Here is a 20825-nt window from a genome sequence, read left to right as displayed (position 1 = left end):
ATATTCACACCAATGGGCAATTTAGAGTGACCAATTAACCTAATTATATTTTGCTGGGATCATGGGAAATAGGTGCATCAGTTTATTGAAACATGCAAACATACATAGAAATACAGTACATAAGACAAAATAGTTTTAAATGAGCCTGAAAGTCAATATTTTGGTGTGACCACCTTTGTTCTTCAACACAACCTGAACTCTTAGGAAAGCTGTCTTGTAATGACCTCACCGGCCCATAGGTGGAGGGAGGTTATGTTTTCAGTTGCACTGGTCTGTCTGTCTGTTAGCAGGATAACTAAGAAAAGTTTTGAGTTTTGAGTTGTTAGGTGTGGTACAATGAAAAATTGTTTAAATTGTGGTGGTGATCCAAATCACAATCTGGATCCTGGAACTTATAAAATGGTTCTTTACCATTGTGAGATGGGAACAACATCATGAAGGACATTCAAAGTTCCTCTTTGGATTTAGTTGGTTTCTGCCTTTTGTTTTGTTCTCTCTCAAGATGATCCCACATTGCTTCAATGAATATTGACTCAAAGTGAAACCTGGAACTATTCACTGAATATTCAAAAAAAATAAAAGTAGGTATAAATTCATTAATTTACTTCTTCTTTCTTTTTCTTTAATTTTCTGATTTAACAGCAATTTCCAGACTGGAAAAAATCATTTCTCTTGTGACCTGATGCCAGACAAGTAATAGGGCCAAAGCTGACTCTGTGACACCCTTTAAATAACAAATATGTGGAAAAAGAAATCAGTAAATAAAGATTCCACTAATTGAAGAAATACACTGCTCAAAAAATAAAGGGAACACTTAAACAACACAATATAACTCCAAGTGAATCAAACTTCCGTGAAATCTAACTGTCCACGTAGGAAGCAACACTGATTGACAATCAATTTCACATGCTGTTGTGCAAATGGAATAGACAACAGGTGGAAATTATTGGCAATTAGCAAGACACACTCAATAAAGGAGTGGTTCTGCAGGTAGGAACCACAGACCACTTCTCAGTACCTATGCTTTCTGGCTTTTTGGTCACTTTTGAATGTTGCTGGTGCTTTCACACTTGTGGTAGCATGTGACGGACTCTACAACCCACACAAGTGGCTCAGGTAATGCAGCTCATCCAGGATGGCACATCAATGCGAGCTGTGGCAAGAAGGTTTGCTTTGTCTGTCAGCATAGTGTCCAGAGGCTGGAGGCGCTACCAGGAGACGTGGAGGAGGCCGTAGGAGGGCAACAACCCTGCAGCAGGACCGCCACCTCTGTCTTTGTGCAAGGAGGAACAGGAGGAGCACTGCCAGAGCCCTGCAAAATGACCTCCAGCAGGCCACAAATGTGCATGTGTCTGCACAAACGGTTAGAAACCGACTCCATGAGGATGGTATGAGGGCCCGACGTCCACAGACGGGGGTTGTACTCACAGCCCAACACCGTGCAGGACGCTTGGCATTTGCCAGAGAACACCAGGATTGGCAAATTCGCCACTGGCGCCCTGTGCTCTTCACAGATGAAAGCAGGCTCACACTGAGCACATGTGACAGACGTGACAGAGTCTGGAGTCGGCGTGGAGAGCGATCTGCTGCCTGCAACATCCTTCAGCATGACCGGTTTGGCAGTGGGTCAGTAATGGGGTGGGGTGGCATTTCTTTGGAGGGCCGCACAGCCCTCCATGTGCTCGCCAGAGGTAGCATGACTGCCATTAGGTACCCAGATGAGATCCTCAGACCCCTTGTGAGACCATATGCTGATGCGGTTGGCCCTGGGTTCCTCCTAATGACAATGCTAGACCTCATGTGGCTGGAGTGTGTCAGCAGTTCCTGCAAGATGAAGGCATTGAAGCTATGGACTGGCCCGCCCATTCCTCAGACCTGAATCTGATTGAGCACATCTGGGACATCATGTCTTGCTCCATCCACCAACGTCACATTGCACCACAGACTGTCCAGGATTTGGCGGATGCTTTAGTCCAGGTCTGGGAGGAGATCCCTCAGGAAACCATCTGCCACCTCATCAGGAGCATGTCCAGGCGTTGTAGGGAGGTCATGCAGGCACATGGAGGCCACACACAATACTGAGCCTCATTTTGACTTGTTTTAAGGACATTACATCAAAGTTGGATCAGCCTGTAGTGTGTTTTTCCACTTTAATTCTGTGTGTGACTCCAAATCCAGGCCTCCATTGGTTAATAAATTTGATTTCCATTGATGATTTTTGTGTGATTTTTGTTGTCAGCACATTCAACTTTGTACAGAACAAAGTATTCAATGAGAATATTTCATTCAGATCTAGGATGTGTTATTTGAGTGTTCCCTTTATTTTTTTTGAGCAGTGTATAATGGGAAATTTAATGGGAAAGCAAATAAGTAGAAATGGGTGAATAAATAAATGTGCACAGTGTCATAAATTACTACATTTATCACTTACTTACTATCACTTATTTATCAGCAGAGTCATTTGTTAATTATTTGTTAATAAAATATAGTTGCATAAATATTCCTCATCAGAGTAAGAAATCTGTAACCTTCAGCAGCATCTAGCTGATGCTCACTAGAATAACAGCTACCAGTCACACAACACCAAATAAACCTGCAGCAGCAAACTCCCAGAGTGTACTAAAGTGTGCGTCTTAATCATCAAGCTCTTTATTTTATTATAAAGCAGCATTGTTTTAACTGAAGGCACACTCATGGAACTCAATTAGAACAGCATTTTAACAATGAATAAAATACAAATGGTTTATTATCAGTTTCCTTTTTAATACAATCAAAGTCACAGCATAAATATATTACTTAATGCACGATAAATACAAAGGCTGTATTTGGTCATCACACACGCACGCACACATACAATTGTAAGCAGCTATATGGAGTAAACACTCATACACTATCTAGATTTTTAAAGACTGAACATAAAATAAAAAAATAATCTACATGAAATCGTTTGAAAAACAAACAACCTAATTCATTATTTTCCTTTTTTCAGCAGTTCCTGTAAAATACATTTATAGCAACCTCCAAGTCAGCTCACTTGAAAAGACTTGGATTAGTTAGATATTTGTTTAACCGTGGGTTTAGATTCCTGGATGTGTGGGGTGGCATCGGGCCATCAGATATTTTCGTCACCATAAACCTTAATGAAGCACAACCTCAACTTTCCACGCTGCTGTTCTGGACCACAGGTAAAACAGCTCACGCTGCACAACATTATTACAAACTCCACATATTTACATTTGGCTGGTTTTGGTCATCTTGCAACAAGTATGCAGACACCACTGGCACCACTCTGTCAGCTCGGTAAGCAATGTTTGCCCAAAGCCAGGTGACAGGCTTAAATTAAAAAGTGAGCAAAATTAAAGCAAATTAATATTTTTATAAAGCAAGACGTGCATCAATTTTAGTATCTGACACTAACAAGTCTCTATGAAAGCCGTCCAACCCTGGTAGAAATGAACTGACTCCACCACCGTCAGTCAGCGTCTACAGCATTAGGGAATTAGCTCCATGGTGCAATCTTATAATAACCAGCCCTTCACTATGAATCCCAGGAAATTCAGAAGACCAAGTGCCCTACTGGGGTTTTATAATACTGCACTGAATTAAATCAGTTACTTTAATTAAAGTAACTGATTTACTTTTTTTTAGGATGTAATATTTAAATTATCAGTAGCAGCAGAGTATGTGTAGAGAACGTGCATCTTCGATTAAAGTTTGAGGTACAAAAAAAAAAAAAAAAAAAAGGGAGTAAGGCTGTGTGGTTAACTTTAGCATAGCCCTCTGTTCATATTGCAGCCTAAATGGAAAATCGCTCCAAGTAGCATTTCCATGAAGCTGCAAGGAAGTGAGCAGACCACCCCACCCCATCTAAAATTAAGTTACAAGTTTCACATGTTGACTCAGTTTTGCAGTGTCTCGTTTCTCTTGATTTAGGAGAGACTGGTGCCTGCAACTGATTACTGATTGTTGAAAAAAAATATGCTTTTGCACTGGAATTTATTGTGCTGACTGGGCTTTAAATGAGGTATTTTTATGCCACCCTTTCGCACTAATAATCAGAAGCTTTAACTGCAGAGATAAAGGCCAGTTTAGTCTCACAGAGAGGATAAGATAGCCTGTGATGCTATAGGTATAAAGATATGAGAATCTAGTCAGCTACTGGTTGCATTCTGGTAACTGTAGGGTTTAGATTGTTAAGAGATTTTTTCTTTTTCATCTTCACCTGTGCTGCTTTTTTCATACTTTTCTGTCTCTTATGAGTCTCCAAATCAAGTGGAAGTTCACTTCTGAAATCTCTGCATATTCCATTTTAGTAATAGAAAGCTCATTATGAATAACTGCCCACATACTTATCATTTCCTGATGCTGGGCTTTCATAAATAAATAGCATTGGGTACTGTGTCATTAATATGACTATGAATATGTCTTTGGTTTGGTGCTAGTTTGAGTCCAGAGATCAGATGCTCACAACACATAAAATTACTTTTCTGTAGTGCTACTGGTTATTATTCCCACTTAGGATCCAGTCGTAAAGATCATGAAGTGAAAGATCCTTTGAGGGATCCCCTGCTTGGGGCACTGATGGCGGAGGCTGGGAGGGAGAGCTATCAAAGCTGCTGGAGGTAGCTTGAGATATATCGAGTGGACCGGGGACAGTGAGCAGGGAGAGCAGAGATGTAGGGTTGGATGTAATGTCTTGATCATAACTCTGCTTTGGGGCAAAAGGCGGCGCAGGTGATGGATCCAAGCCTGGAGGGGTTGAAGCTAAGAGAGAAGGAGGAACAGGATTTTGAAGAGGTAATGGTAAAAAGGTACACGGCGGACTTGAACTGCTTTGGTTTCCACTAAACTGATACGGAGGAAGCTGAGGCAAAATGGTGGGACAATCTGATGCTACTACCCTTGTGTTTCCAGTCTCTAACTGGGAATAAGGGGGCGTAACGTTAGCTGCAACAGTTAGGAAAGATGTTTTTTTCTTTAAAAATCCATCCACTGTGTAACACGTTTCATGGATGGTGTCTTGCTCAGACGTGGGCTTCGCAGCTGTGGAGAGGACACTGGGGGGAACGGGGTTTGAAACAAGACTGTCACAGATGGGGATAACATTTGTTGGGCTTGAGGTCATTATTGGTTCACTGCTAAATAAAGAGTGAGGAGCTGTGTATGTGGTGAAACACGCTGAATAAGGAGCAGTCACTGGGCTAGAGGAAGAGGAGGAGGAGGAGGAGGAGGAGGAGGGGGAAGTGAAGAGCTTAGCTGAAAAATGACCAGAGGAGGCTAATGTTGTAGCAGCTGGAGGAGACACATGGGTCCTTTCAATGCAGTCAAGGCTCTGAAGATCCGGGTCGGCGGTCAGGGAGAAGGAGAGTGGATGGGAAGCAGCCAAAGTGGAGTCAGAGGCCTCGGCGACTGTCTGATGACTGGAGCTGGTCTGAGAGTCAGCTGAAGAGGAACCCACAAGGCAGGTGGATGAGCTGAAGCTGGCTGCTGAGTCTTTGAGATGGCAGCACGGTTCATGACGCTCCAAAGACGTCTCGTAGAAGTGAAGTTCTTTTTTCAGCACAGCGATCTCCTTTTGAAGAGCCAAGTTTGATCGCTCTAGACTCTGAAGTTCCTGAGGAGACAGAGGGCAAAGGAGGGAAAAAAGATTCAATAAGGAGGTAGACAAAGGCAAAAACAGAGGGATCAATAAAAGAGAAAAGTCAGGCATATCTTTATTATCCCTAGGCAAGGCACTCACCAGCCATAAAAAAAAACTTTATTACAGACATACGTCAAAGGACAAAGAATGAACACAATCACATCCTCACCCACATATCACACCAGGTCTGTGCTGTAATAAAAGGGTACAGTGAAACAATACTAATGACGCTCTTCTTTAAGGCTCTCTGAGTACAGTAATAGAAAGCACAAGAAACTTAAAGCGGATGAAGTGTGGCCACTGCCAGAACCCCAATGGAGAACTGAAATACTGCTCTTAAGTGACAGAACTGCAAGATCAGCATGAAACGAGGGGGTAGGCGGTGGAGAGAGAACAAAAGGTGATTCCTTGCTGATAAGTGCAGAATACATGAGACTAATTAAGAAAATTAAGAATTAAAATGTGACAAAAAGAAACTTGTGCCTATTTAGAGCATCTAAGACTTGTTTCTTTGGGTTAGGTAGGTAATCTAAAGCAACTGCAGAGAGGTGACACTGATTGGTCTCTAGGCATGTGTGACTTGCAGGGATTAAAGTGGGTCAAAACGGCGTTTCAGCACCTTCAATAATTGAATAGTTCAATTTGACTATCAGATATGGCCAAAACACAATGCTGATTGAATTAATGGAGCAAGTCAGCATGCAACACTGTAAAAGATGGAGAAATAGTTAAATAGAGAACAGGAGCAGATGAGATTATTTTCAAAGTTAAATTCAGCAAAGAATATTTGATTAACTGGAAATTTATAGCTTACTTCATGTGTCCTAATTTAGTGTAACTTTACACAATGTGCTGCTGATCTTACTTTTTTTAAAATATTGTGAAATGTCCCGCAAACTGAAGTATGAACTTTCTGTGTTTTTCAAAGGTTGCCTACCAGATGGTTAGTTAGCAGTACTGTGATGAAGTTACCAACTACTGGAGTTCACAAATTATTATAAGTCTCGTTCATTTGTGGCAACGACACTTCTCCAAACTTCAAGCGCACGCACGCACACACACACACACACACACACACACACACACACACACACACACACACCCTCACATACACACTCACACACAGCAGAACTGAAAGACAAAAAGACAGAAAGCGAAAGCGCAGGTTATCGACACACTCATTCATAAATTCAGTAAACACAGACATACCCGGCAGGTTACAACAGGTAGGGTGTGATGTATATGCTGACCGTCATTATACAAGAAGCATCTCCAAGCACAAGTGTGCGTGCAGCACAGCAAACTACTGGTTTTGCTTTCAATTTGTCAGAATGAGAGTAATTGAACGCATTTTACAAAGATCAACTGAAAGACGGGCGTACAGATTACTGCACAGAAACCTGTTAGGAGTGTTCAATGTATAATTATCATTTCATGTGCTCCTCAATCTTTATGGGATGTGTCCTCAACCTTGTTTGTTAAATATGACTCCACGGCTCAAGCTCACCCTCACGTCCACTCATATTTATCAACATGAGTCCCAGTTACTGTAATTGTGTTCTTTTAAGGAATTGTGGGACGGCATTACGGTCCAGTTTAGAAACCACTGTAGGAAGAAAAAAAAAAAGAGCATTCATCCTCAACCACTGAAACAGCCTTGATGGTGTTGGTGGCAAGTTTATCTATACAGCACATTTCTGTACACATTTTTTTTTTTTTTTGGGGGGGGGGGGGGGGGGGGGGGGGGGGGGGGGTGCAGAGATTAAAAAGTATGAAATGAATCTGCAGATCTGATATGACACATTGGGCTGTTACAAAGCTTAAAAGCAGCACCTGGTAAAGACCTTACTTTGCTTTTCCTGAGATTTTAAAACCATGAGCCATGGCTGCAACACAGAAGTGCAAAGTTTAGCAAGATAAAATAAGATGAAACTACTGAAGGCCTCACAAATAAACCTCAAAATCTGTTGTACACATTACAGAGGGAACCACTGAAGGGATGGCAACATGGGAAACAGAAAAATGATATATTGCAATATATATATATATATATATATCATCAGCATTTGACCATTAACTGTAATTTACTTACATTTAGCTCTTTATGTAACTTGTTGCTAACACTGCAGTATTTTTGAGAACAGAACACCACTACTCGAGTACTTTCAGCTTCAGTAATCACAAAAAAAAGGTTGTGTTTGGATATGTTTTAAAAACTAATCTTCAATAGTGGTGGGCGGATCGATCCAAATATCGATACCAACGTTGGTATTGATATTGATCAATATCAGTGTAATGAGGTCAATACTTTAGCTTCAGTTTCTCTCCTGTATGCAGTGTTGCGGTTTCATCAAAGGTGCGAGCTGACTGTCTGTCTAAGCGCCGCTCCTGTCACAGCACAGAGCAGGCACGCTTTGCTCCTCCCCTCCCCGCAGTGTTTTGACATTATACTGTCACGTGACATGTAACATATTTTACTTGGGGGAAAAAAAAAAGGAATTTGCTTTAAATGTTTTATAACGTTGTGGAGAGATAATTTTCTACAGCTTGTTTATTTAAGAAAAAAATCCAGAAAATTAGTGAATGAAGGGATATTTTTTATTACATTTTTGTATTATACTTTCTGAACACTCTGCCTGAAAAAAAAGTTTTAATTAGTTCTTGAGTGATCATTTTGTACACTTTGAGAAAAAAATCCAGACATCACAATGTATGGAGAAAATTGTTGTTACTTTTCTAATGTTTCAAAAGAAAAACTTTTATTTTGATAAAGTATTTTCTATTTACCTATAAACTTTGCCCAGTTCTATCCTGGGTTTTAACTAATTAATGAGCCAAAGGAAAAAAAAAAAAAAAAAAAAAAAAAAAAAAAAAAAATCACAAAATACTTAAACTTCATGAAAATTCTTATAATTATTAATAAGTATTGGTATCAGTATCGGTAATACTTTCCCCGTATTTACTTGGTATCAGATTGATACCAAATCTTGCAGTGTCACACACCACTAATCTTCAACACCATACTTTCAAAACTAGTCTTATAAAAGCTTATAAAAGACTAGTGTATGATCTTAAACAGTTTTCATTGTTAAGTTTCTGCGTAGGCACACGGTCATTACTACAGAAATCTGACTAAGTGCTCAGGAAGTGTGTCTGTGTGTGTGTGTGTGTGTGTGCGTGTACCATGACCTGTGGAATTTGCCCCTTGGGGGACAAAAAATGAGAAAAAAAGACAGACAGAGTACAGACGAAAAAAATGTGTGAGTGTGTGTGTGGAAGAGAGAGGGTGTGTGTGTGTGTGTGTGTGTGTGGAGGGCAGGGAGGAAAGGGAGGGGTGGTAGGGAGGGCAAAGCAGAGGGAGTGAAAGTCCTTCTCCTAAAGCAGGCTATTTACAAGAAACAGCCACGAGCATGCTGCTAGATTACACAAGACGCACACACGCAGACACCGCTTGTCACACAGACTGTGTGAAAAGGAGACAGAAAGTGACAGAGTCAGAGGATGACAGTGGAAGGAAGCAAACCTCATGAAGTTCATCTGCTCTCTCTGTTTGCTTTCTTCGGCTCTTCCTCGCCGCATCTCTGTTCTTCGCTCGTCTTTTCGTCCCTCTGGGTGCCCCCCTTTCTCTCTCCTGCCAAAGTAATGGCACAGTTAAGTAGAAATATCTGGGGTTAATTAGCGTGCACACTGGCACAGTGGGTGTCAGCTAGATGAGAGTTTAAGCATACGCTTCTATTTTGGCTTTGGCTTTCTTTTTGAAGGGCAGATATCAATGTAATTTTGATACTGCACTATGTTTGAAAGGTATAACGTGGTTTACAAGGTCATGAGACAAACCTGTCATATGAGACAGCATGTGGCCCTTCAAAATAAAGCAGATCAATAAATACGTGCACGAACGTAATGTAGCGCGTGATGTGAAGCAATATCGGACCTGACAAACCAATGTGACAAATCACAAGGGAGGTTCGATTTTTTTATGCTCCCCCCAAATAACATAGAAGACTTTAAAAAAATAAAGAAATGCAGGTCTTCATGAGAAATCATTCATTTAATTAATTCCAGTTTCTGATAATACAACTGCTGCCAACTGTTCTACAGGCAGCCTATACTATGAGTTATGGAAAAAAAAAAGTTTGTGTTTAAAACTAGGAGATAATCACACATAATAGCTGCAGTAAATAACCTGGGCTGGAAATGAACTGGGGGTTCTGCAGCCCAACCGCGAACACAACAGGACACCCTGAGATGGGACACCAATAATGGGGTTTAATTGGTTTTAGAGGAATTAAACAATAGTAACTTTAGCTTTAATTATATATTTTTTAAAAAAACATGTTAAGTTACAGTGTAAAAAAAAAACAAATAAAAAGGCAGAGATGCATAAATCAGAAGATGATCTGACTAAATATTATTACAAACAGTAAATGGGGTATTTTACTTTAAAACTGTTGCAGTCCATTTTGTTATAGCCTATATTTCTATGAATTTTACATCAAAAAAGGTGCCGCTCACTATCAGCAGTGTTGACAGGTTTTATAAGACCTAATCACGGTCATTCATGAACTGGGAAAGGGAAACTTACCAATCCAGCAGTACTGTTGTAGCGCTCTTCAGCTGTCACGGAGCCGGGGCTACTGGACTCGGACCCGGGGTCCATGAATAACGGGGACATCTTTAACCCTCCCGCAGCAGACTGCCTCGCCTGTTGGCTGGGTCGCCTGCAGCAATGCGAGCTTTCACCTGTCCTGGATCATCTGTGCAGCGAGGGAAGCCGTATTCATTCATAAGCTGGCGCACAACCAGCGCGATTATCTGCAGCTTGAGGACTTGGAATGACTCGGGATAGTTAGCAGGTAGAGCTGTAACACGTTTTCGTGGTGCAGACTAACATCTGGTGGTTACCTGGTGACTTGATGCGGCGACTGTGCGCGGCGGAGTGAGGAGCTCGTTTGGTTTATCTGATGACTTATGAGCGCAGGATTTGACTCCAGACGGGTAATGATGCAACATGATGCTGTGGTTTTCTTTCTCTTTCGGTTTCTCTTTATTTTAAACTGGCCCCGTTCGATGCAGAGCTGCAGGGAGAAGTGCTGCCTTCACGTGCAGCACGTTAGTTTCAGTCTCCAAAAGTGCTTACAAGTTACTTGATGGTAACTTTGTTTTCTTGAGGCTTATCATTCTGCATCTGTTGTGACATGCAGTAAAACCCATCTTCTGATAAGTGCCACACGTGTTAGTTTCACGCGTTTTTGTATTCTGTAACAACTAAAGTGTGAAATCCTGATTTCCAGTAGCACGCGAATGGGTTATTTCAAACGGCTGGGAAAATAGTGTGCCTGGACAGGAAGAGCTCCAAGCTGATGACCATATAAGGTGTATCCTTGCCCACGTGCAGGGAATTTTTAAAGCGCTTTGCCAGGAAATTGTTGACCAGCCCCCAGAAAGCAGCCAACAGCTTTAAGCAGTTCTCGTCAGGAAATGATGTAACTTGTGGCAGAAACACAGGACCTCTGTTCAGGGCTTCAGTTCATCTCAGCCAAGTACAAAATTACCATTACTTATGGGTTTTTCAAAGATACCTGATCCAAATTTTAGGCTGTTGGGGTTTTCGAAAAACTTAGTATTAGCAGGGGCTCTTATTTTTTTATAATTTTTTTTTTTACACCTTATATTACCCTAATGTTTTGTTAACCCTTTCTTTCAGAGATGTAAAACATGTGGTGCAGGGACCAGACCCAGCTCACCAAAGGGTCCAATCCAAACTCCAAAGTTTTAAATATATTTTTAGTTTTCTATAAATAAAATTTACTGCTAATCCTGGTGTTAAGGAGTGAAAATATTTTACAGCTGAAGTGGTGAGGGGAAACTGCCAAGAAGTTGCAGGATGGATACAGAGGTGTATCCTCTGGACAGAGGAAAGAGACAAGGAGATTTAGTGGAGAAATTCAAAGGAAGGGGTTGGCAAAAAAGTGGAGATGAAAAAGTTAGGAGTACTGGGAGGCTAGGTGTACAGCAAAGTGGTGGCAAAGGCTTATAGTGAGTTGTATATGAGGCTGGAAAATAAGGAAGGAGAAAAGGACTTGTATTGATTGGCCAGGCAGATAGATTGAGCTGGAAATGAAGTGCAGCAGGTTAGAGATGGAAACAAGTGAAGAGAGTGTTGAGAAGATGAAAGGAGTACTTTGAGAAACTGATGAAGAAAATGAGAGGAGGAATCAGAAACAGTGAATCAGGATGTGCAGAGGATTAGTAAAGAGGAAGTGAGGGCAGCTATGAAGAGTACTGCCACCTTAAAAGCCTGTGGTACATAGCCTACTAAGCATATTGTTGATCATATTTAAGATAGAAGCTTTAATTAAAGGTAGGATTTCTTTGAGCATGATGTAAAACTACTAGTGGGATAATCTACCTCACTGGGAGCAGCGTTTAGGTAACTTCTCTACACTGTATTGACACATGGCATTGAAGCAGTGGCGGTCCTAGCCTGTTTGGTGCCCTGGGCGAGCACCCCCACAAGCTGCCCAATCTGGCAACACTGCACCATCCACCAACATTTGTCCGAACCGTCTAGATTCGTATTTGTTATTTTTTTCATCAGGATTCAGGTTCACACGAATACTGTGAATTAATGACAGTATTATAAATGAAATGTGCTTTGTGTTCTATCAATTGTGTGCATCTAATTTTATTAATGCATCTAATTTTATTAGATGCACAGATTCATTCTAGGCTCAACAACCAAGACGAGAGAATCCCCCGCCTGCCCCTTTCCTTCTGTTACAACCTGTCTGTCAAACCATGGCAGAAAGCTACATGCACCACACAGCAGGCAGAGGGCGCTCATGGAGTAGTGCAGTAGGCGATCGCAATGCGTTTTGGCGGGAGGGGGTATGCCACCCTAGCTGAGAAGCCGCCCTGGGCAGCTGTCCATGTCGCTGTCCACTGCACTGAAGAACATAATAATGAAGGAATTATATCCCTGAACCTAGTTTTTGCACTTTCAGAAAGACTTCTAAAACCTATTTCCCACTGCTATTTAATCCATTATTGTAAATTTAAATGTTATTAGAAATGATAAGGCCAAAGAGGATTTTCAGGAAATATGGTTAAGTCTTCAGTTTCTATGCCATATGTCAGATCTAGAGTATGATTAAAGTGGTGGGTGGGCTCCTTTACATTTTGAGAGAAGCCAACTAAATCTAATAGTAGATTAAATGCAGTGCTGAGGCAGTCATTTTCAGCATCTCCATAGATGTTAAAATCACCCACTATAATTATTTTATCTGAACTGAGCACTAAATCAAAATAAAAGTTTGAGAGATCAAAACAGGTTTTTGAATTTCCCAATTAGGATGGACAAGACTAAGAGTCAGGCTTTCAAAAGAACTACAACTCAGTCTGGGCCTTTGGTTAATTAATAAGCTGGAGTGGAAGATTGCGGCTGCTACTCCTCCTCGACCTGTGCTTCGAGCGTTCAGACAAATTGGTGTGACTCGGGGGTGTCGATGTCTTTAAACTAACATATTCGTTATTTTGGTGGTCTGGGAGCAAACACCATCGCTAAGGGGATGGAGTATTGGGGTGGGGGGGGGGGGGGGGGGGGGGGGGGGGGGGGTGGCAGGAGGAGAGAGGCGGCAGAGAGGCGTGTAAGGCTGCAACTCTGCTGCCTGTTCTCAACCCTGGTTAGTCACGTTTTAGGAGGTTTAATAAATTTGGCCAGATTTCTAGAAATAAGAGCTGCTCCATCCAACATGGGTTGGAAGCAGGGTTATAATAGTTTTGGATTTTACATTATTGTTTAGTTTTAGTTAGTTTTTAATTTTTTTTCTCTAATTCAGTTAGTTTTAATTCGTTTTCAGAGTGGTTTTGCTTGTTTTTATTAGTTTTTATTTTAGGTTTAATGCTTAGTTTTAGTTTAGTTTCGCTAGTTTCAGTATTAGTTTTAGTTTTTCATACTTTGTCAGGTGCAAGATTCAAGGCACAAGAGTGACTATTGTGCAATAAAAACTCAACAAAAGATACCGTAAATAAATATATTCAAGAACCAACAGTTCACAAGACAGCAACACTACAGGCTAAATGTGTAATAATTAGGACACACCTGAACATCAACAGGGAGAGACAAAGAAAAATATGGACTCCCAAACTCAATAAATTCTACAATAAACTCCCAATAAACTTCATCGTCAGTGCAGCAGATTAACAACACCTACATGTGGTGTGTGACAAAAACAAACTCTTTGAAGGAGTCAAAGTCCAAATCCAGCTGCATCCTGATGTTCTCACCACCTGATGCTGCTTCTGTTTTGGAGCTAGCTTGGTTAGATGCTCTAATTAGACTTGCAGGGTCTTTGCAGCCTCTGTACACAACCGACCTCGTGTCCACATTCATGCTTGTGTAGCTGGATTGTGTGTGTTAATTACCTTGTGGTCACGTGCAGGTGTTTTATATGCGGTGCCAGCTGGGACTTTTTTTGGTCCTCGCTCTTTGTGCTCAGTTTTTTTGGCTGCAAACATATGTGTCCCTGTTTTTTCACTTTCTTCATTCCCTCACGTCCATTCTGAGTCCCCCTCCTGGAATTTGCTGACATTTGTGAGTCCTTATACTGATGCTTTATTAGTCTTGATTGTTATTCTCTGACTGATAAAGTAGCCGGAAACAAACAAGGACGGAACAGGTTAATCACAACCTTGCGGCTGCGTGGACCCAACGAGTAGTCACATTTCTCCAGAGGTGAACATCAGGTTACGTCGGTTCTGAGCGTTTTCTCGTGCACACGCACGCACACAGCTGCATGATGGCTCTCCCAGCTTAAACTCAGAGAGCGGAAAAATGATCGATCCTCAAGGCTTTTATATAAAAATACAAACAAGAAAAAGGTAATTTTATCTATAATTTCAGTTAGTTTTAGTTAGTTATCGTTTTTTTCCTTTTAATTGTAGTTTTTATTTATTTCAGTTAACGACAATGTTTTTTCAATTTCAGTTTTCGTTATTTCGTTGGTTTTCGTTAACTATAATAACCCTGGTTGGAAGCAGTCTCTCCTAATAAGACCAGGTTTTTGCCACAAAGATTCCCACTCAAACAGTAATCAATTTAATGAGAACCCACAGCTTAACATGCCACTCCTGGTCCAACTGGGGAGGAGGCCCAGAGAAAACTAGTAAAAGAGAAACTGCTGAAACAAGCTGACTGCTTAGAATTACTGTAGAATTCATATGAACAGGAGCACTGTCAATTATCAATGACTTCTTAGAGCACCGTGTATGTCCACAGAAAGTTCTCAGAAACTGATGCAAGTGATCTTTTGAAATCACCACTGCAGGGTTGCTAACATGCTATGACATCTGTTTGAAACTATGCCAGCTCCTTATGCGTGCAAACTAAACTTAGCATAAACGTTAGCCAATTTGTGTTTGGGCAGTTGTTTCTTTCCTGCAACAATGCTTCTTGGCAATAAATCTTAACTCATTGGAAAGCCTGTTTATTTCCCCTTTAATGGAGCCACATTTGCAAGGAAAATGTTGAGAATGTGGCACTAGCGGAACAAATCAGAGCCGGGCCGGGGGCGGGGCAAATGACCAGGCCCTTTATACCCAAATAATAAAGCTCATCATAACATCATTTTATAACATACACATGCCCAGAACAGCGGGAATGTGTATGTTATGAAGTGCCACTCATGTTAGCTTAGTCCGTAAAAATGCTCCACCTAAGGCCTTTTCACACCGGATGCGCTGCGTAAAAACAACATGAAATTCCGAATCTTTCGGATGCGAACCTGTCGTGTAACCTACATACACACCGGACGCGCTGCGTTTTTGCAACTAAATTGCCCTCATAAAACGCACTGTGAAAGAAAGGAAGCCGACATCAAACGATGATGTAATGAGGTTGTGATTTTTCTAAACAAGAGAAGGAAGAAAAAGAGATTCTGGGTTCATCCAGCTCATAACAAAGCGGCAGCAGGGAGAGTTTCATGGTTTGATCCAGGAGTTGAAGCTGCATCACGGATGCTTTCGCGCATACTTCATATCATCAGTGGGCGGTTGTTGTTGACAGAGTTGGGATCACATGTGAGGAGGCAGAGAATAATTTCAGAGAGCCGACTGACTCAGAACAGCGTGTAGCTGTGTGTCTGAGGTAAAATAGTACGAGTTTACTGTTCCCACATCACTGTATATTCAGTACATCAGTGCGCGTTTTGAGCTATGAACTCACATGTTGCTAAATGCAGCGCTCTGATTTATTCACAAAAACGCAGCGCGTCCGGTGTGTATATAGGTTACACGACAAGTTCACATCCGAAAGATTCAAAATTTCATGTCATTTTTACGCAACGCATCCGGTGTGAAAGGGCCTTTAGCGTGAAAATAAAGCCAGTCAACATCTTATTCAATATTTTACACCTACTACATCACTAAAGTCAATCGGTCTTGTAAAGTTTTGAGCAACCATGACTCAGTCCTGACTGTGGCAACCTTTAAAACCCCCATGTAAAACATGAATGATGGGTGATGTATAGTGGGTTGTATACTGTGCACAGTGAGCCATGCATATTGCGATATAATCAAGACAGGGCCCTCCTTCTCCACCTCGCCTCGGACGTGACAGAGGCCTGGCTACCTGAAATCTTATTCTCCTCTCCTCTCTCCCATCCGGGTCCCGCTTGCCCCGGGCCGGGGGCGTGCCGCCCTCCCAGCCCCTCCAGAAGCTCCGCCCCTGGAATATGGATTGCACACATGAAAAAAATTGGCCAAATCTTAATATGTTTTAGTAAGTGTAATTGGACTCGCCTCTTAAATATACTGCTCAAATTAAAGGAACACTTTGAACACACATCTCAATTGAAAGAAAAATAAAGTCAGGTTGGATATCTATACTGATATGGACTCAGTAATGTGTTAGAAATGAAAGGATGCCACATCGTTTGATGGAAATGAAAATTATCAACCTACAAAGGACTGAATTCAAAGAATCAAAGTGAAAAAGTGATGCGGCAGGCTAGTCCAATTAGAGGATGTTGGGCCCTCAGGCCACCCTCATGAAGTCTGTTTCTGATTGTTTGGTCAGAGATATTCACACCAGTGGCTGCTGGAGGTCAATTTGTAGCTCTGGCAGTGCTCACCCTGTTCCTCATCACACAAAGGAGCAGATACTGGTCCTGCTGATGGATTAAGGACCTTCTGAAGTGACCTTCCAGCTCTGCTAGAGTAACTGCCCGTCTCCTGGAATCTCCTCCATGCTCTTGAGACTGTGCTGGGAGACACAGCAAACCTTCTGGCAATGATACATGTTGATGTGCCATCCTGGAGGAGTTGGACTATCTATGCAACCTCTTTAGGGTCCAGGTATTGCCTCATGCTACCAGTAGTGACACTGACCCTAACCACATGCAAAACTAGTGAAAAAAACTAGCAGAAAAGATGAGAGAAAGTGTCAGTGGCCTCCACCTGTAAAATCATTCCTGTTCTGGGGTTGTCACATTGTTGCCCCTCTGGTACACCTGTTGTTAATTTCATTAACACTAAAGCAGCTGAAACTGATTAACAACCCCCTCTACTACTTAACTAACCAGATCAATATCACAGAAGTTTAACTGACTTGATGATATACCGTGATTAAAGTGTATTTCTTAAATTTTTTTTTTGTTGTTGTTTGATCTAAACAATTTTTTTCCTTTACAATTAGATAAATTGAACTGTTTTATTCCTGAATTTAAATTATTTTGTTATCTTTATTAATCAGGAAAGAAAAATAAGCTCAGATTTTAATTTACAGTTTAAGATAAAAAGAGAAATAAGTGAAAAAAGTAAACAGCCGCTCTCTAAACCGGGCATGATGGCTGGATGTTTCTGCTGCAATATTGCACTGTAATTTCCATCACAAACACAAGATGGCGCTGCGCAGAAAGTCTCCGGTCTTCACAACCCGGCCACACCCTAAAATGCCCACTGACCAATCTGCCAGCACCGGAAGTAAAAATAACCAATCTACAGTCGCTTGCTGCAAAGTGAGCCAATGGGTGGCTGTATGGGGCGGGATCACCACTGTAGCTTCTTCCTGAGTTGCAATGCTGCTTAGAGAGGAACGTCACCCCACGAATAGCTTACATTTATAAAATATAAATTTCTTCCAGTGTAACTCCGGAACGGGGCAGCGTTACGATGGGCTTACTAACAATCCTGAAAAAGATGAAGCAGAAGGAGCGCGAGATGAGGCTGCTGATGCTGTATCCTTTGTGTGACAGTTTTAGCTGAGCTGGAGAAAAGGAAAAAAAAAAGTAGCGTTCATGGACTCATATACTTCACTGTAGCTTCACTCGGTGTCCGGACGCCGCGGACAGTGCTCCGTGTGCGGCCAGGTAAAGATACAGGGCAGCGGCTTTTTCCGTATGGCTCCCTGCGCGGATTCACACTGCCTGCTGACTACTACGCGCGCACACGCACACACACACACACACACAGCGAGCAGCTAAACGAGGCTCTGATTAATCGTTTAACTGCCGCTCAGGCGCGTGAGTTTTCTTTAACCTGGCGTCTGCAGAGGGCTGGACAACGCGGGGAAGACGACCATCCTGAAGAAGTTCAACGGAGAGGACGTCAGCACTATCTCCCCCACGCTGGGCTTCAACATCAAAACGCTTGAGCACAGGGGGTAATGCACGCGCAGAGACATGCGCACACGGTCGTGCTTTTTACACCCATTAATTATTTCTCATCTTAAAATGTTTCTTTAAAGGGTTTTTAAAAAAATGTTAATAGGAAAATTGCAAAAATACAAATGATGATGAAAATACATGAAGGTGAAAATCGGTTTTGTGTGTTGTCTTGTGTAAAAACCCTTAAGGTGGATAGTAAATGAAACTTTACCACCCTGCTGATCTAATGCAAATGTCTTAAAGCCATGCTGCTTGCAGTTTAGAAGCTGTGCATATAAAAAATAAACAAACAATGCAACGGCATCAATCATCCATTTCCCTGAAGACAGCCACACTTGGAGATCAGGGCCCAGGCTGGCACTGGTGCTCAAAAGCTTCTGGCGTGATGCAGTCTGAGTCACTGTATGAAAGCAGTGTGAAGATGCTGTGGCTTTAACACAATCATTAAAAAAAACACATTCCCATGTATTTTTTTCTAGTTTATTTTGTACATCTCCATTCCTACCTCACACTCCCCCCGTGTTCTCCGTGTGTTTGTGCTTTCCAGGTTTAAACTGAATATTTGGGATGTAGGTGGTCAGAAGTCACTGCGCTCCTACTGGAGGAATTACTTTGAGAGCACAGATGGGCTGGTGTGGGTGGTGGACAGCGCAGACAGGCTCAGACTGGAGGACTGCAGACAGGAGCTCAGTGCGCTGCTGCTGGAGGAGGTATATAAAATGACACACACTGGTGTCACAAGGATGCACAGAGGATTTAGCAGGTAGTTTTTAAAGGATGTAAGACCGGTGAATAGGTGTGTGTGTGTGTGAAAACTCCCATAAAGATCAGAATTATTTTTGGATAAGTAGCACTTCTTTAATACTATTTCTCCATCTTGTTTTTATGTGAATATCTGATATCTGCTGTAAGAATGAACTCTTAAACACATTACATACTTAAATAACTTTCACTCCATTTTCTGCAGAGGTTAGCTGGTGCAACGCTGCTGGTTTTTGCCAACAAACAGGATTTACCAGGAGCTTTGTCCAAAGAGGAAATAAGAGAGGTGAGCTCCACACTGCTGCACCTTGCTCTATTTCAGTAAGGGTAACATGTCAAGGTTTGTGTGTATATCACAACAGATGCTGTCACTTCATGTTCTCCTGCAGGCGCTGGCCCTGGATCAGATCAAAAGTCATCACTGGTGCATCATTGGCTGCAGTGCAGTAACAGGAGAGAACTTATTAGCTGGAGTGGACTGGCTTGTAGATGATATCGCTGCGAGGATCTTCACCACAGACTGAGCGTGAATGATAAACTGCAGGCCGTCACTCCTGATGATCAGATGGATTTAAAGTTCAGCTGCTCCGTGCTTATAAACGAGCTGCTGCTTTCAGTGACTGAAGGCTCATGTTTTATACTTATGTCCTATGAATGATTTTGAATGAAGGGGGTTCATGATCCTGGCAGAAAAAGGTTGTCCACATTCTGATACACTCCAGTACCTTCTAACATCAACTTTTCCTCATTCTTGCATACATAAATATGGGACATTTCATTGTGTGTATCCATGTGGTTTTTCTTTACAGCTTAACTTAAAACAAGGCCAATGAAGTAATATCACTAAGTGCTAGTTGTGATGTTCTTTACTGTTAGTGCAATTATAGCCATTATAGACCTTTTGAGCCAATGATTTCCATTTTATCTTTAGCAAAGCCTGAACCACCAACAATCTTAAAGACTGCTTATTAAAAAAGCAGAGTATCAAACAGATTTTAACTTAAGTTCACTCAGTTCCAGGGTTAAGAAAGCATCCTGTGTTACACAACTCCTCTTTCCAATTGAGAAAACCAGATAGTGAGAATTAGAAACCATGAAATGTGAGAAACTACTTTATTAACCCTTTAAAAACCCTGGATTTTTTTTTTTTTTTTTGGCAAAAACGCCAAAAAATATAAAAAATTTTAAAATTAAAGCCATTCCAAAACCATTAGGACTGTGTGAAAAAGCTTGGGCATTTTGTAAAGGTAACATTCTGTATTTTTTAACCACAAAAGTAAGATTTACTCTAAGTGTAACTTATCATAAAGTTATACTCTTTTGAAGGTTTACAGGTTTGAAGATTTTTTCCTCGCCTGGATTAAAAAAAAATTAGTACACAGCTGAAGTTGGTACTTATGGACTAAAACACACCATGATTACAAAGAATAAGGTCTTGGATATTCCCGTTTCAAATTTGAAAACAATAGCTGTAAAAATGAGAATTTTACAGCATATTTCGTATGGTTTAAGTTGTGCGTTTTACAGAGGGACATTTTTGGCAACTCCAAATGGACACTTTGGATGAATTTGGATAACCCTGTACAACATCTGTAAAAAACCACAATAACTTTTGAATGCTTCATCCTACAGACATCAATGAGGGCTCTAAAGCTTACACTTAAAGAAATTAGAATATAGAGCCAAAGTCCCTCTCCCCATTTTTGAAATTCATATTTTTTCATAAAAAAGCCATAAGTGTATTTTCTTATAATAAA

At 41.3% G+C, this 20825-nt stretch overlaps 2 protein-coding genes across 2 annotated transcripts; one reads left to right on the top strand and one right to left on the bottom strand.

Moving 5' to 3' along the window:
- Positions 1 to 3729: 3729 nt before the first annotated feature.
- Positions 3730 to 10671, bottom strand: batf2 (basic leucine zipper ATF-like transcription factor 2). Its single transcript, XM_030722756.1, has 4 exons — positions 10547 to 10671; positions 10227 to 10398; positions 9165 to 9272; positions 3730 to 5614 (listed from the first exon to the last, which is right to left on the bottom strand). Exons 2-4 carry the CDS (start codon positions 10314 to 10316, stop codon positions 4496 to 4498), a joined length of 1317 nt encoding a protein of 438 aa, XP_030578616.1. The 5' UTR covers positions 10317 to 10398; positions 10547 to 10671; the 3' UTR covers positions 3730 to 4495.
- Positions 10672 to 17696: 7025 nt separating this feature from the next.
- arl2 (ADP-ribosylation factor-like 2) lies at positions 17697 to 20795 on the top strand. Its single transcript, XM_030722604.1, has 5 exons — positions 17697 to 17877; positions 18192 to 18302; positions 18854 to 19016; positions 19274 to 19354; positions 19458 to 20795. Exons 1-5 carry the CDS (start codon positions 17813 to 17815, stop codon positions 19590 to 19592), a joined length of 555 nt encoding a protein of 184 aa, XP_030578464.1. The 5' UTR covers positions 17697 to 17812; the 3' UTR covers positions 19593 to 20795.
- Positions 20796 to 20825: the final 30 nt, after the last annotated feature.

This window comes from Archocentrus centrarchus (assembly GCF_007364275.1).
Source record: "Archocentrus centrarchus isolate MPI-CPG fArcCen1 chromosome 18 unlocalized genomic scaffold, fArcCen1 scaffold_23_ctg1, whole genome shotgun sequence".
NCBI lineage: Eukaryota > Metazoa > Chordata > Actinopteri > Cichliformes > Cichlidae > Archocentrus > Archocentrus centrarchus.
Note: the sequence above shows the minus strand (reverse complement) of the source record. Positions and strands in the feature narration are given on the sequence as shown.